The sequence below is a fragment of the Callospermophilus lateralis genome, chromosome 3, assembly GCF_048772815.1.
Source record: "Callospermophilus lateralis isolate mCalLat2 chromosome 3, mCalLat2.hap1, whole genome shotgun sequence".
Lineage (NCBI taxonomy): Eukaryota > Metazoa > Chordata > Mammalia > Rodentia > Sciuridae > Callospermophilus > Callospermophilus lateralis.
In genome coordinates, this window is record NC_135307.1 from 10223588 (window position 1) to 10240122 (window position 16535).

The window sequence follows — 16535 nt, forward strand, 5'->3', positions numbered from 1 at the left end:
TACCTGGTGCCAATAAAGCTATATGGAATGTAACAAAAATTTTTAAATGGGTAAAAATAGAGAAAGGATGAATTGATCTTACAAATATTAGAAACACAGAATTAAACAGTCCACTTCTCTCCGGTAACAGAAGGTCATGTTTATTACAGAACGTACGTAATACTTCATTTACCAAGTTCAGCATCCATTTGTGATTTTTGGCTTGAAGAAAAGCTAACAGAAGAGGAATAATGTGGAGAACTAAAAAACAAAACAAAACATACAATTCAGGCTAAAAGTTAACTAATTTTCCTTAAACTAATTTTCCTTATTCTTCATTTTTTATTAGACTTAAAATGGGCAAAAGATCCAAAGGATTATTCAACGCCTTTCTAGAAAACAGTTTATCTTCCTACTTAAATGCTTCAAAGTGCACTAATGCTATTTCCAAGGCTCGGTCTACAAATTTGCGGATATTAATTCATGTATCAAGTACTACATGGAACTGCTGATCATTTATTGCTATCTTGAATGCTGCTGGAATTAATATTACACTGAGCTTTAAAACATTTTTTTTATGTACAGAAAAAAAAGAAGTGTTAATTAGAAAAATAAAAACTATTCCAAAGTTTTACCCAGAGTCACAAAACACACAACTTTCAATAGTCATTTTACTAATTCAACAAGATGCATGAAATACAAAAAGGCAGTAAAGCTGACAAAATTCAGAAAGAATAACATTCAGTCCCATGGTTAGTTCTATCAAGGCAAAAGACGTATAGCAAGCTTAGTTCTAGAAATGTCAAAATGGAGGCAAAAGATAATTTTTACAATGTTTTCCCTCTTGCTGAATAAGCCCAAAAATTGAATTTTACTTTAATAAAAAAAAAATCCCACACTGCAGTCATACATATATTGAAAGCATTAGAAATCTGAATGTTAAGAATGCAATGTACACAGCAGTGTGTCCCTTAGAATAATGGATTTTACATTAAGAGATCGATCTCTTCAATCAAAACACTGAAGACAACCATACCCAAGAGCTGGCCATCACAAACACAGGGCAGCTCCCTCCTGATGCATCAGTTACGTCTGCAATATCAAGCAACTGGGGGTTTGAGAAAAGCAGTATCTGATTTGGATTTAGTAAAATAAGAAACATATCCTGGCTGGCTGTAGTCTATAATTCTGAATTTACTGAAAAAACAACAGTGCCACCTTCTGATGTCAGAGATGAAGTGCTCTGAAGAGGCAGCACAGAGGACACTGTCCACCTGCACAGAATAAACACACAGATGAGGTATGGTGTCTACAGAGTGACCATTTTAGGACAGGACAGCCAAAAGGGAATTATTAGTAACTACATTCATGCTTTCCCCTCTAAAGATCAATTATACGGAAAAAGAAAAAGGAAAAAAAAAACACCAAATAGCTGATTATGACATAAAAAAACAAAGAGTCAAAAGAAATCAGCCAACTTTGGGATTGTGCTGTTTTTTTTAATTTTATTGTGTTTTCAATGGAGAAATACATCATCTGTTTACAAAATAGCTCTTGAAAAATACAAGGAGTACAGATACTATAAAACAAAGCAAACTCCAGTCATGAGACACTACATATATCATGCGAAAGCAACAGTCTGATCTCCAGGTTATGAAAACTAGAATTAAAAAGTCACTACACAGAAAAGGTCCAAGTTTCCAGCCTGGCAAAACTTGGATGCAGTTACATGAAACATTTAATAAACTGAATTTTTTTCCCCCAATGTGTAAACAAAATGACAAGACTAAATCTGTGCCTGGCCATATCAATCTAACTCTGAAGCTACACAAAACACAGACACCTTGTACACTTCACCTGTTAGTTGACCATCTTTTTTCCTTAGGTGGTGGGAGGAAGGGCCAGGTGACTGTGCAGAGCAGAGATGTGGGAAGTGGAAATGTTGTCTACTAGACATTATAAAGTCATGGTGAAAGGAAAGCCTCAATTAATGCATAGCCTAAGGGCAAAGACTACACTCCAACTTTGGAAAATTAATTTAGAAGGACAAGGGAAAAGTTTAAGTAATTGCGATTTAACATGAAAAATGCACATGTGATAAGATGAAGCACGACGGAGGATTCATGAAACATGCTCATCAGAAACATCTGTTAGACTGCTCTGTCCAGATAAGAAATCGTAAGCTTATCAACATCCGGCATCCCTCATTCTTCATAAAGATGGATGTTCTGCTGCTCAATTATGAGAAACTATTCTTTAAAGGAAATTTCTAATCTTTTGATAGACTAAATCAAAATAAAAAAGGAGTACAGGGCTGACTGACTAGATGTCAAGTGCTTTCTAGAAATGATTTTCAAAATGTTTCTGTATGTAAAATTTACTGACAAATTTTGATAAACCAGTTAAAAATAAAAATCAGTTAAAAATCTTGAAGAAAATGCCTTTTTGCCCACATGTTTAAAATTGAAAATCAATTTACTATAGACAGGAACAGGAGAGTTCTGTGGAGTGTACAAAATTCCTCTTAGAGATCGAACAGCCATCCAAGATAGAAATCATGTTTCACAGGTGTTACTTTTAGTCAACCTAAAGTTTTAGCCATGGTACCTATTAGTGTTCTGTGCCATGTAGCCACAGGGTCACTGGTTTCACGTCATGGCTTAAGAAAATACTGGCATTTTGGTGTTTGTGAATTAAGCCCTACTTTGTGCATACAAGCAAAAGGAAAAATAGAAAAGAGGGAAGGCTTGAGAAGCTTTTAAATTTGTTTTGAAGACAACAGATTGAAGGCAAAAGAATACAGAGCTTCAGAGTAAGCTCAAAGAAATGTATTTATTGGCTGATTGCTGATTTGTATGCACTACAAAACAATTCTATAAATAAAACCAATATATCATTTCTTAATCATAACCCCATCAAAACCAAGTATTTCCTCATTATTCTTTCAATGTCAAATGTATGCCCTAGAGTTGACATTTCATTGTTAGGGTCACAGCTACCTCACAGGGACTGAACTGGATGTCCTCCTGCTCTTTCTCTGAAGTATGATGATACAACACTGCACAATGATATCCAATGCGAAGATTAATGTTAAAGGAAATTCTTCAGGAAAAAACGAAAATCCATCAAGCTGAAAAAATCTAAAATTAGTTCTACTTTCTAATAAAAAATACATAAAAGTGCATCATCAGAATAAGGAATTATGCCAGTTTGTATTGCAAATTTTCCAAACAATGCATCAAACATAAACCCAATCTAGATGTCAATTATGAATACAAATATAGCTTGAGGTTATTTTTTTGTTTGTTTTTTGTTTTCTTCTTTTTTTTTTCTTTTCTTATTTAAAGGCAGTAATTTTTTTGGAAATAGTTAATGCAACTGTTGCTAACACAATAATAATAGTACTCCTGGCTTCACATACTAACCTGGACTTCGGATCAAGTGCTGATTAGCCCAGTAAGGGAGGTCACCAAAAAAACCTAAATCCATTTTCAGTCATGTCTAGTCTTGTACCCTCCATTCTCCTTTTTTAGCATTTGAAGACAACAGGTTGAGTTGGCAGATATTGTTTATGGACCCCTGAGGTTGTTTTTACCGATTCAATCTCAGTTTTATTGAATTCTTGATAACAGGAATAGGATTTGCAGGGAGAGCAGGGATATCAGAAAGGTCTGTACTTGATGTTTTCTGAGAATGAAAGCAAAGAACACATCATCGTTCAATGTACTACAATTTAGCAATGAGATGTACTTTCCACTGCTTTACTTCCTAAGAAATGATGGAACCTTATCATAAGAAAGTATTAAAAATGTATTGCTCAGAAATGCTGTCAAAATGCAATACAAATAAACACAACTATTATTATCACATTATTCTATATTCATAGGAATTTTCAAATAAGAATATTTTTTAAAAAAATTTTATCAATACATAGGAAACAAGTAAATTTCAAATGAAACTCTTAAAAGCATATTCCTCTAAAAATCACCTACTATGTAATTATAAGATAATGTTAGACTGCATTTACTTGTAATACCCACAGCAGTATATTAACTGGTGCTAGAGCACCCCCATGTGGGAGAATACTTAAAGTTCACCTTACACACAGAAGCCAGCATTCATCCATAAACTTACTATTTTCTGACACTGTACATTAAAAAATGAAATGCATACAAATGAGCAAAACTTTATCTGAAATTTTAGAAGTCTTTTCTTATTTCTTTTCTTAAACAGATTAAATCATAAGCCTTTAACATTTGAGAATAGACCAATTATTAAATGTTTTATTCTGAAAAAATCTAAAACATACACAAAAGTAGAGAGCACTACATAATGAACCCTGATGTATTCATTATCCAGCTTATCCAGTGTCAAAGAAAGCCAATCTACCATCCTCCCACTGTTAGTTGCAAATCTTAGAAATCCTATCATTTATCTGTAAATATTTCAAGATTTACCTCAAAAGAATAAAAAAGACTCATTGGTTAGATATCACCACCTCCCCAGAAATAAGTATATCCCTAATATCAAAAAATAGAAGAATGTGTTTCTTTTTTAAAGTCAACATCATTCATTTTTTAAATGCTTTTTCTTTTAATAGCTTTATAAATTTTTTCACTAGAAAAAAAATTCTACTCAGAATAATATTTTAAAATGGCTCCTAATTCTATAGAAATGAACTCAATAAGACAAACTATGAAAATATTTCCAGAGAAAATATCACAGCAAACCAAAAGGCATGTAATCACAATCAATGTATAGTTTAAGCTTGATAAACAAGTCTATGTATCAATATTAAGTATACATTTCTCAGACTGTTTTTATTTACCTCTCCCAAAAGTTTTTAGATAACAATAAAATTTCAAAACTAAACATAATATGTAGTATATGTGTCTTTAAAGACTCTGGAAATTAACATCCTATAAAAGTACATTTTTAAATGTACTTTTAGAACAACTGAACCACAGAGCAAAGCATCATCATGTATCAGTACAGCAACATCCCTCGGCAGCAGCTGTCCTGTTACCTTGTAGAAGTTATTCAGTTTAGTATCTACTTAAAGAAATATTAACTTTGTGTCAGAGTTTGACCTATCTGGGATTGATTCAATTTCAAGGAATTCAAGAGAATAGTTATTTCCCAAGCAAAATGAAGGTTTGCAAATCAATGAAAAAAGACCCCAGATGCCTACGTACATTAGGAACTGTCACAAGGAAAATTAATAGTACAATTGAAAAAATAATTCTAAAGAAAAACAGATTAAATATCAAGTAATTGAAAATTAGTACTGAACACAGAAACACATTTTAAAATTATTAGTCCTCCAAAAAAATTTTTTTGTTTGTTTTTTAGTTCTTTTCTGGCTTAAATTTCACTCTTTGACCTTTACACAAACCTATGAATATGACAAGTGAGGATTTAAGTGATTTGTAAGAGACAGAGCTATAGTATCTCCCCCCTACCCCCACCCAAATGAGATGGGATCTACCTCTTGTTCTGTTGCCCAGGCTGGTCTCAACCTGAGGGCTCAAGCTATTCTCCCACGTCAGCCTCCTGAGAAGCTAGGACTACAGGTGCATGCCACTGTGCCCAGCTAGTTATTCTGGCAGCACAAAAGCTCCATTCCATCACATCCAGTGCCCTGTCTTTAAACTACAATAAATACACCCACAGACTTGCAAGTAATTATTTTCACAAAGATAATTTTAATAGTCTAATATGAATGCCCACTTTAAATCAATATACCAACTAATCTTAAGAACATGAACAAAATTCTCCTTGCTTGTCGCACTTAGTACCTGAGAGGCCAATAGAGAAGCCGCTGTCTGAATAGTTTCTGATTGAGTTGTACTTGTCTCTGTATCAAGTTGTTCCTGTGAGACAAAGAGGATGGGGAGGGGGGAAAAGAGACTTAACAAAGAATAAAAGAACATAACTGGGTTTGGTAGCTAATAAAGAAGACAAACTGGAAAACAGGAGGGATCAAGAGAGAGATGTGACTATATTATAAAATCATTTATTAAGTCTTGTTATAGGTTATTTCACCATTTCAAATGTTCATAAATTTCTATTTGCCTACTTAAATCTTCTGAGGCATGGTTAAAGTATCTCCTGACTTCAAATAGCTTCAACCTGGACAATTTTAACCAAGCAATAATTGAAGACAGTGGCCTATTAAGAAATGTTGCCCAGGCAATAATTAACAGAATATAAACCCAAAGAAAGCTCTTAGCTATGTGCAAAAAATAAATTAAAAAATTCATTATTATTAAATTGTTCCACATCTTTAATTAAAAGTAGAAAATACGTCTTTGAATGAGAACTGATTCTACTGTAAGGCAAGGCAAACCATTCGATACTTCTTCAAAGCAGTGCACAAAAGAAAACACTACATGTGTGCACATATAAATGAAAATAAACTTAAATTAAAAAAAAAAAAAAACAGGCATGAAAATATAAAACCATGAAATATCAGTTTTCTCCCAAGAATCTGAGAAAGGCAAATAGGATGTAAGAGTAACAATGGAGAACACGCAGCCTTTCTGGGCACAATTTGGCAATGTGTATTCAGAGTTAAAATCAAAACATACTATTTGCCATAATAATAAATTTTACACAAGTTTATCCAAAATAAATGGGAATAGGTGGCAGGTATTTATTTAGTTTTAGTCAATGCTACAGCAAGAAAGTTCAACTTTTTTTTTTAATGGAAACAAGTGCTAATGACAGGAAACTAGTTGAATAAAATAAGGCAATAAATAGCCTTCCATGCAGTCATTTTTTGATTTTTTAGATTTTTAGTAACATAATGACATGAATATGTTTTCTTGATTTACAAAGTGAATTAAAATTAGAAAGCAAAAGGCATTGGTATATGCTTACATGAGGGCACATGCAAAATCTAGAAAGATGCCAAAAGAACACTTGTTAAAATATCGATCATGGGAATCTGAATGGGAATTGGGGGAAAGGAGGAAACTTTCTAATTTTTCTATAACAAAAGGGAATAACATTAATAGCCTTCAGAATTTTTCAACTTCTGAAGAAATAACATTCCAAGTCTTTAATGTTTGGAAAAAAAAACAAACTCTCCACCCTACCTACTTCATCAAAGTCTCATGTACCCCAGGTTCTAGCCAAAATCTTCTGTCAAAAACAAGTCCTCTGTACTACACTCTTAAACCAATAGTGAGATGGCCTACTAATGGAAGACAGCCCCAAATCCTATACATCACCCAAGGACCATTTCAAATTCTTCCATGAAGCCTTTTACTATCTCTGGGGTCCAAAATCAGTACCTTACTCCTCTTGACCCTTCGCCCCCAGCCCTCAATTACTTTAATTTTCTTTAATAATATAATTACTTACATCTGCCTGCATGTCTCACTCACCACTAAATTCCCTTCAGTTTTAGGCATTAATTAACATTAAAAAGGAACAAATACTTCACTAAAAACAATACTGGAAAAAAAAACTAGCACAAAATATAATACATTATTCTACAGACATTTCTATCACATCTTCTGTACTCTTAATTGTGTATGTATTCTAAAGGCTAAATTAATATACCTTTGTTTCTGTTTTATCATGTCCACTCAAAGCAAGACAGTTAGCATCTTCGCTTGTTTCATCCTGTTTTTAAAAAAAAAAGCTTTATTCTCTAAAATGAAAAAAATTTAGATTATTTGCCAATCAATTCTTCAATTTGTTATTTTTCCAAAACTATAAAATAATCAACCTATAAGATCAGCTATAGCCTTAAAATAGATTGAGGACTCTCTATGAAAAGGATTCTTTGAGATTAATTAATTTAATGTGGCTTCAGTAGTAAACACTAAAATTTTTTAAAAGCATGAGGAAAACTGGTTTGCAGATAACCACCATCTAAAGGACATTCCCCAAACCACTAAGTTTCTAAAATATTTTTTGTAAGGAAAGAAAAAGCTAGTTAATCAAACAAGTTTAAGAAGTTGGAGTACTGTCCTTCCAGCTGGAGGAAACTCACACATGTGTGATCACGGAAAAGCGTTTATGAAATCCTGAAGAATACCACATCAACTTTCCTCTTCAGCTTTCCTTGAAAGGACGATTAACATCACAAAGAATGCAAAGTTTAAAATCAACATGCCGTCCTTGAGTCTTAAAAACTGTATTGAGAGTATTTTCTCAGTTGTGTTTACTGAACAGAAAATTTTATTTTTTTAAATATTTTTTAGTTGTAGATGGACACAATAACTTTGTATTTATTTTCATGTGGTGCCGAGGATCAAACCCAGTGTCTCACGCATGCTAGGCAAGCGCTCTACCACTGAGCCACAACTACAGCCCCTAATTTTACATCACAGCTTTTAAAAAAAGACATAGAAACGAAAGGCTAAATTATAGATGAAAAGAGATTTAATACAAAAAAACCCCACTAATTTTAATTAAAACATCAGTTGCGTTCTGCAAATAATTTTAAAAATACAGATTTATGTCACAATCTCTGCAAACATGAACACTGAATATGTGACACTATAAAATTACATTAGTGATAAATGTACTGTAGTATGTTTTTTGAAGTATTTAATTTTTAGATACACACTGAAATATTTCAGGCTGAAACAATATGCCTAGAGTTTGCTTCAAAACAATGGAGATGGGAGTGAGATAGTACCCACATACCAAAAAGGCTGGCTGGGAGTTGAATGCTGAAGATAGGTGATGCAAATAATAAAGCTCATTATACTTTTGTACGTGTTTGAAATGTCCCCCGACAAAAGAAGTTTTTATAATATAGCAGCCTAATTTACCCATACAATCCAGAAGAAACAGCAAACTTTTCTTCTAATTTTACTTTACATTATCATTTCTATGTACTGAAAAAACTTCAGGATATGATACTTCTTCAACTGCAGCACCATGAGATTTTGGGCTCAATTCTAATCCTGCCTCTGACTAAAATTAGCTTTATATCTGGAAAAGCCAATTAGTCTCAAGTTCCTCTGCTAGGAAATGCAATAAGCTTATGAAATATTTCTTTACCTTAAAATTCTATATTTGTTAATCAACTCCGTGGAGATACTATAAGCAAAATCCTAAGAAAATTATGTAACAAAAATATTACATGGGGGAAAAGAAAGGGAGAATCTGTATTTTAAAGGCTAACTTAAGGGGCTGGTGTTATAGCTCAGTTGTAGAGTACTTGCCTAGGATATAAGAGGCACTGGGTTCGATCCTCAGCCCCACAATAAAGGTATTGTGTCCACCTACAACTAAAAAAACTATTTAAAAAAATTTTAAGAAATAAAGGATAACTTAAAAACATCAAATAATTTTAATACAGGAATTTTATTTAGTTCCATATTTAACAGAGACTATTAAAAAAATCAAGATGATCAAAGACATTGAACAGTCACTAAATAGATATTAGATGATATTAATGAACTATTAGTTTTGGAAGAGTGACTCATTTTGTTTATGCATTCTTTTATAAATGCATGACATAAAAAATTCTATTGAATGATACCTTTTCAGACTTTTGTTTCTAAATAATTCAAGGACACAGGGAGAAATGCAAATGTCTAACAGAAATGAGAGTGCAGAGATTGGCTAAGCATTCATTATAACTGTAACTATGTAATAGGTATATTAAGTGAGCGTTACTTTCATATATATTTTAAATTTTCCATACTAAATTTAAAATTTTTATATTCCTACGGCTTCTCTACACTTTACAAGAAACATGATCATTATTCTACCAATAGAAGTCCTAACAAAATTACAAACATTGTGCCGGTATACATTTATTTACTAACAGCTCCTTGGGTGCCACTTATAACATTAAGGAAACCAAATGTTCAGTCTAGAGTTACACTTACCCTTTACTAGGGTATAAAGAAACTTGCATTCTGAAATGCTCTGACAACTCCAAACAGCATGAATAGGCAGAATGTGTAATTTACACAAAACTAGTACATGAAATCCTGAAGAATGCAACATCAACTTTCCTCTTAGGTTGCTTCACAACACAATCATGTGGTAGAGAGGCTTCTAATAAGATTCCTAGGCCTGATTCCTTCAATGGTTCTCATTCAAAGTTATCTGGAAGAGGCCTTAAAATCTCTACTTAAGGGGCTGGGGCTGTAGCTCAATGGCAGAGTTCTTGCCTATCATGTGTGAGGCACTGGGTTTGATCCTCAGTACCACATTAAAAAAAATATAAACAAATAAAGGCATTCTGTCCATTTGCAACTACAATTTTTTTAAATCTCTAATTAAAAAACAAAACACAAGATGTGTGTTGTATTAAAGAATTAAAAAAAAAAACCCCAAAAAAGTAATTTAACTTTATTGTTAATCATTGCCTTACTAGTGACAAAATGCACAATATTCATTTTTAGTTGATCACTTGTCTTGAAATGTCTATTTCAAAACAAGAGTCAATTAGAAACAATTAAATTTTCACTACTACCAATCAAAACACAAAGGAAACCATGAGAAACCCAGATCCTTTTTTTCCATTCTAAAGAAATCCTTTCAATTAAAAAAACATGTGACACACACACACACACACACACACACACACACACACAGAGATAGATAAATATATCAGTGAAATTGATAATTTTATCCTATCATCTCCAGGGCAATGGTGAATGCCTCACTAATATAAAAAGATGAAAGTAGCTCAAAAGAGATGAAATTGTTTATACCAAGACAACTTCTATTGTCTTGTTACAATAGAAGGGGCTATGGGTGGAGCTCAGTGGTAAAGGGCTTGCTTAGCATAACTAACCCTCTGGGTTTAGTCCCCAGGGATGCAAAAAAAAAAAAATTAAAAATGGAAATAAAAGACTGTTGAGGCAGGCCACCAAATGGCTGTAGTTAGGCTCCCAGGTAGACACTTTCAAAAGGCTTTGTTAATGTTTTAGTGTGTAGTCAGGGCTGGGAACTAGCTATGTTGTGGTTAGTCAAGGCCGGAAACACTGTGATTTCACGGATAGACAGTAACTTCTGAACATGTACCTCCCTACCCATGTGTAAGCTGTTGGTAGTATACCTTCTGTGTCTTGCATATTTAAAAAAGCCTATGGAAATGGGCTAGAAAGGGCCTAAAATGGAACTGGCTGAGAACTGGAGAAGCTGGGAGCCAGCTAATGGCTGTGGCCACCACTGAATAAAATATGTCTACTGTCTTAACTGTCTTCTTTTACCTGTTGAACCCTGAATCTGTTTCTTGAGTCAGAGCCCCTGCACAACAAAGAATCACCAAATCAATACGCACATTTGAGAATGCAATAAAGTAAGCCAGCTACAGTTGTTATTTTTAAAATAGAAAAAATAATTGATGTTAAAAAGCTTCCTGAAGGTTGTAGGAAGTAATCATTCAACACTGAAAAACTAATCTGACTTTGCAACTTTGCTCTATTATTAAATAAGAAGCACCTGAGGACTGGTGGTGTAGCCTAAAGCATGCACAAGGTTCAAATTCCATACAACTGCCCCAAGAGGCCATGAAGAAATGAGTACAAATAAGAGAGAATAATAAATGAAGATAACATGTAATTCTGTGTTACTAACTACATACATGCTTAAAAAGTTTCATGGGCTGGGGATTATAGCTCAGTGGTAGAGGGCTTGCCTGTCATTTGTGAAAAGAGGCCCTGAATGCAATTCAAAACACAGGGCTCTCCTTACCCCGACCCCTGCCCCAAAGTCCAGGCATATACAGAAGAGATATTTACTAATGAGAAGGAAAAGGTGAAGAGAAATTGTAGCACTAAACCCCTACAGACACACCAAACGCTTTTTCAAAGCTTCAGAACTCATTTTTGGCTAACAAATGATTTTCTTCCACTGCATTTAAGAACAGGCAACCTTGTGTTGCCACAGCTAACTAACATGTACATGTCTGCATGTGTGTGGATTTAGGGGTGTGTGTGTGTGTGTGAGAACAGATAGATATACCTCTTCTGTTTTGGTTTTCTTGGGACTCTCTTCTTTATGAGGTGACGATGTCCTCTTGACTCCTACTATAGGGTTAGGTATTTTTGTTGTTGCATTTCCTGAAGGTCTAGGTGGTGGGTTTACCAGACGTGTTGAGGAAACAACTCTGGAGACCGTAGGCTTTGGTGGTGGAGAAATGGCTGGTTGTGTGGCAGTTTGAGGAATGCTTTCACTTGATGTACCTAAACAGTAAATACGTGAATACATATAAATTAAAATAATATTATACATCAACATAAAGTTCAGGGAAAGTTTTTATTTCTCAGAATTTGATTTCATAAATAACTTTACCTAAATAAAAAAACAACATTTAAAACCTGAATTCAAATGACTGAATCAACAAACTCATTTTTCTAAAATGAAGACTAAAACTAATTATAATGTAAAAGTTCTCAAACTTGTCAAATCAATCTCCTTACCCCCTGAGCTTTCACTGGAATTTACTTGTGGCGTAGAAACTTCAGTAGCCTGTATGTTGGTCACAGATGCTGCTGTCACAGCTGGAGCAGGACTGTTTCTGCTAAACAAACAAAAAATTGAATATTAAATATTCTATAAAGCAATACTGACCAACAGACTTTTGTGGAACAACAGAAATGTTCTTTTATTTATGCTATTTAACACTGTTGCCACTACAAACATGTGGCCATTCTACCCTTCAAATACAGTTAGTGAAAACTGAATACTTAATGTTATTTCTCTAATATTAAATATTAGTTAAATTTAATGCCACATAAAGATAGTAACTACCACAGTGGATGAAATAGTTCTAAAAGATCTGTTCTTAAGTGATGTGGATGCATCAGGTCCTATTAAAAAAGAACAGGAAAATGGTCTGAGAAACAGAAATAAATTTCCGCACATAAAATCTAAGGGTACCCAAAACCCTGAAAGCCCATCCAGTGGTCAAGTTAGCAACAAAGACTCTCAAGTAACAAGAGGATATTTTAATATTTTACTTTAGAAATAAGTGATTTTAAACCCTCCTTTGCACCTCCTGAAAATTCTCTCTGGTGTTTCCTCTGTTTTCACAGGCCAGTCTTGGCAAATGACCTATTTCTGAACTCACAACCAAAGGCATCAACAATAAGGAATTAACCAAAATTTCAAGTACAAATATGAGACATACCTGCTTCTATCATAACCCCTCTTCTTTCCTATTCAATGAGATTATATTCATTGTCTCATTATTTATCAAAGCCCAATCCATTCTTTTACATTCTGGACCCCGGTACCTCTTAGAAGTAAAGGAAACTCACCACTTCTTTATTCTCCTATATCCACTTTTCTGTCTCTAATAATTATCATAAGGACATTTAAATAAGCTAAAGTGTTTACTCTCTCCTGAAAGAAAAATAAAAGCAAAAAATGCTCTGGTTACCTACTCTCCCTCGGCCATAGCTCACACCCTGAAGCTGAGGAATTATGGAGCCATGAAGACAAGGTGGGCAACACTTGGAGCACTTTTTTGGGGAGGGGTTTCTGGTATTTACATGGAACTATAGAGCAGTCCACTTTTTTAAGCTATCGAGCTTACAGTGGCGTGTGATGGCACACACCTATAATCCCACTGATACTCTGGAGGCTGAGGCAGGAGGATCCCAAGCTCAGGAGAGCTTAGGCAATTTAGCAAGACCCTGTCTCAAAATAAAACTTGGAAGGGCTGGGGGATGTAGTTCAGCAGTAGAACACTTGCCTAGCATTCCCAAGGCCTTGGGTTTGATTCACAGCACTGAAGAAACAAAAAACTTTTGGTGTTTATGAGGATATGTAAGTAAATGGAATTAACAGCACTAGTAGGTGAAGGCACAGACATGCTGTTATCTCACTTCCAGAGAGATAAAGGACTGAAAATAGAGCCCTGAAGGGGATATTAAATGACTAAAAATTTTATTTTCAGACCTGGGGAGTGTTACCTAGGATGTTCAAAAGTCCTGAAGTTCAATCCCCAGTATTACCTACCAAAAATAAATTTTTACTTTCGGAAGGAATATTACTTTAAGAAACTAAACTGCAAGACCGAATTTGTGAATTCATATACTTGCACTAAACTCAAATTACACAAGATTCTTATTTTAAATATTTGCTTCTTCACCCCTCACCAAAAAAAAAATAAAATAAAATAAAATAATATAAGTGTGAAAGTTAATGCTCTAACAAAATGAAATTTGTTTTATAACTCCAAAATTTGTAAGACATGTTCAGGGTTGAAGTCTTCGGATTATATATGATTAGCTTAGGCTTTAAAAAACATTCCTACCAAGTCAAAATGAAAAAAACACCATGAACTCATCTGTGCATAGGCATTTTCTATTTCACATTTTCAGAAATCTTCCCCAAACTGCACCTCCACCATTGACTGCATATTAACTGACACTCCAACTTTTAAGGTTTCAAGTTTATCAACTTATTAAACATAAATATGGCTTTACTGTGTTCTAATTTTCACTACCATAGATATGTTCAACTTTCAAAATATTTTAACCTTTTTAAAAGAAGTAGCCTCTTAAAAAGGTTTTTCTATCTGAAATCACCCTATGCTGGACCTTTACCCTCTTCACAAGTTCACAAATGTATTCACAGATAAGCTCACCTGTTCCAAATAAGCAGCTCTAGGATAGAAAGGTAGTATCCCTTTTGTCTATTCTCCTTAGCATACCATATAACATCCTCTATTAGTAGCTGTCTAAATATATAAATCTAGAAGGATGAAGGTGCTAATATTCATTCATAAATCAAAGACATACCAGTTCCAAAAATGAAATACAAATATACACTAGGTCAAAACTAAAAACTAACTGTCTCAGAACTAGGGAGTTAAATTGCTATTTTTTAAAAATTAGGGACTAAACATTAACAGATTACTTTAATGCCACAAGAGAATACATTTTAATGTGTTCAGCAAACAGCTAATCTTTCCACTTCTACTTCCCTTGTTTCCTTACCCCTGAGAGCTGCCAGAACTGTTCAATGGACTGGTCTTCATAGCACTAGTAGGTGAAGGCACAGACATGCTGTTATCACTGTCCATAGACAAGTCAAGGCTGCTGTCATTCAGAGCTGATAATTTGACACCTTCTGTTGAATGCTGCAATCAACAAAATATTTAATTAAATATATCTTTATTTCACCCAGATCTTTGAAACATGAAAACTCTTAACTGACATACTTTCTACTAAAAAGCATAAAGCAGCTAAGTCTGTAGAACTCTTAAGTGTCGTGCCGAATATAAAAGGCAAAGATATGGAACTTATATATGCCTTGATTGAACTATAGTTCCATGTGAAAAAAGAGGAGAAAGGAATGCTACATTAAGCATGTATACTAAGACCTAATGCAACGTAAACCACTATAATATGAAAATACATCAATTTTTGAATCAGGGGACTATAAATATGAGGAAACACATATGAGGCAAAAATGTCTTAATAAATATGATATTAGCAACGACTATCTGGCTAGTGGATTTAAAGTGATTTTCTTTTTCTTTTCTTTGCAGTACTGGAGATTTAATTGAGGACAAGCAAGGGTGCTACCCCTAGTCCTTCTATTTTATTTTGATATAGGATCTCACTAAGGTGCCCAGGTTGGCCTTTAACTATTCGATCATACCACCTCAACCTCCAGGATAGCCAAAGTTACAGGCAAATGCCAGGCTGGCTAAAGAGGGTGGGTTAAAATAATTAATTTTAAAAAACTGTGTGTATATGTATGTGTTTATATGTATATAAAATAAAATATATCTATAGGTATATATAGATATAAAATATTTAGTTTTAGATGGACACAATACCTTCATTTTTTTTTGTTTTTGTTTTTTTGTGGTGCTAGGGATTGAACCCAAGGCCTTGTGCATGCTGGGCAAGCATTCTACCAACTGAGCTATATACCCAGCCCATTATTATTTAGTGTTTAATATCTTTATTTTTATGTGGTGCTGAGGATCAAATCCAGTGCCTCTCGCATGTGAGGCAAGCGCAGTTCCTCTGAGCCACAATCCCAGCTACTATTATTTAGTTTTTTTATGTGGTACTGGAGAATGAACCCAGTGCCTCACACGTGGGGGCAAGTACTCTACCACTAAGCTACAAGCCCAGCCCCAGTTTTTTATTTTTTAAGATACGGTTTCACTATGTTGCTCAGGTTGGCCTTGAAATCCTGGACTCAAAAAAGTCTCCTGCTTCAGCAACTCAGTAGTTGGGACTATTGGCATATATACAACCTCACATGGTACAATTTATTGATTTCTAATTATTCCATAATGAACAAAAAAAGTACACAATTTCAAACAAAAAAAATCCAGTATAATTTACTGTCATTCATTATTTAAGAAAAAAAAAAAGAACCTTCTAAAAACAAAGAGTTCAGCTGCTGTAATTGTAATTTAGATTTTGATATGGTATATTTACTTTTGTATGTAAACTGTCCTGAGAAAAATAAAAGCAAAAACTAAACCCAGTAACCACATATAGAACCCCAATATTGGTTCTACTTCTTAAAAACAAAACAAATCAAACAAAATCCCTTTAAAATAGATAATCTGGGAAAAAAGCAAAATGAAAACAGGT

At 34.0% G+C, this 16535-nt stretch overlaps 1 protein-coding gene across 4 annotated transcripts in view; it reads right to left on the reverse strand.

Annotated features, from left to right (window-relative positions):
* Positions 1–1464: 1464 nt before the first annotated feature.
* Papola (poly(A) polymerase alpha) overlaps positions 1465–16535 on the reverse strand; it is a 63189-nt gene continuing 48118 nt past the window's right edge. Inside the window, exons 17-22 of one of the 4 annotated variants that reach the window (XM_076849681.2) lie at positions 14913–15055; positions 12387–12484; positions 11929–12149; positions 7549–7611; positions 5778–5852; positions 1465–3666 (exon numbers count right to left, since the gene is read on the reverse strand). In XM_076849681.2, coding sequence (XP_076705796.1) covers positions 3571–3666; positions 5778–5852; positions 7549–7611; positions 11929–12149; positions 12387–12484; positions 14913–15055 — 696 coding nt within the window. In that variant the 3' untranslated portion in view covers positions 1465–3570. Of the gene's footprint in view, positions 3667–5777; positions 5853–7548; positions 7612–11928; positions 12150–12386; positions 12488–14912; positions 15056–16535 lie in introns of all 4 variants that reach the window. The other 3 variants (XM_076849680.2, XM_076849684.2, XM_076849682.2) reach the window with 3 other exon arrangements.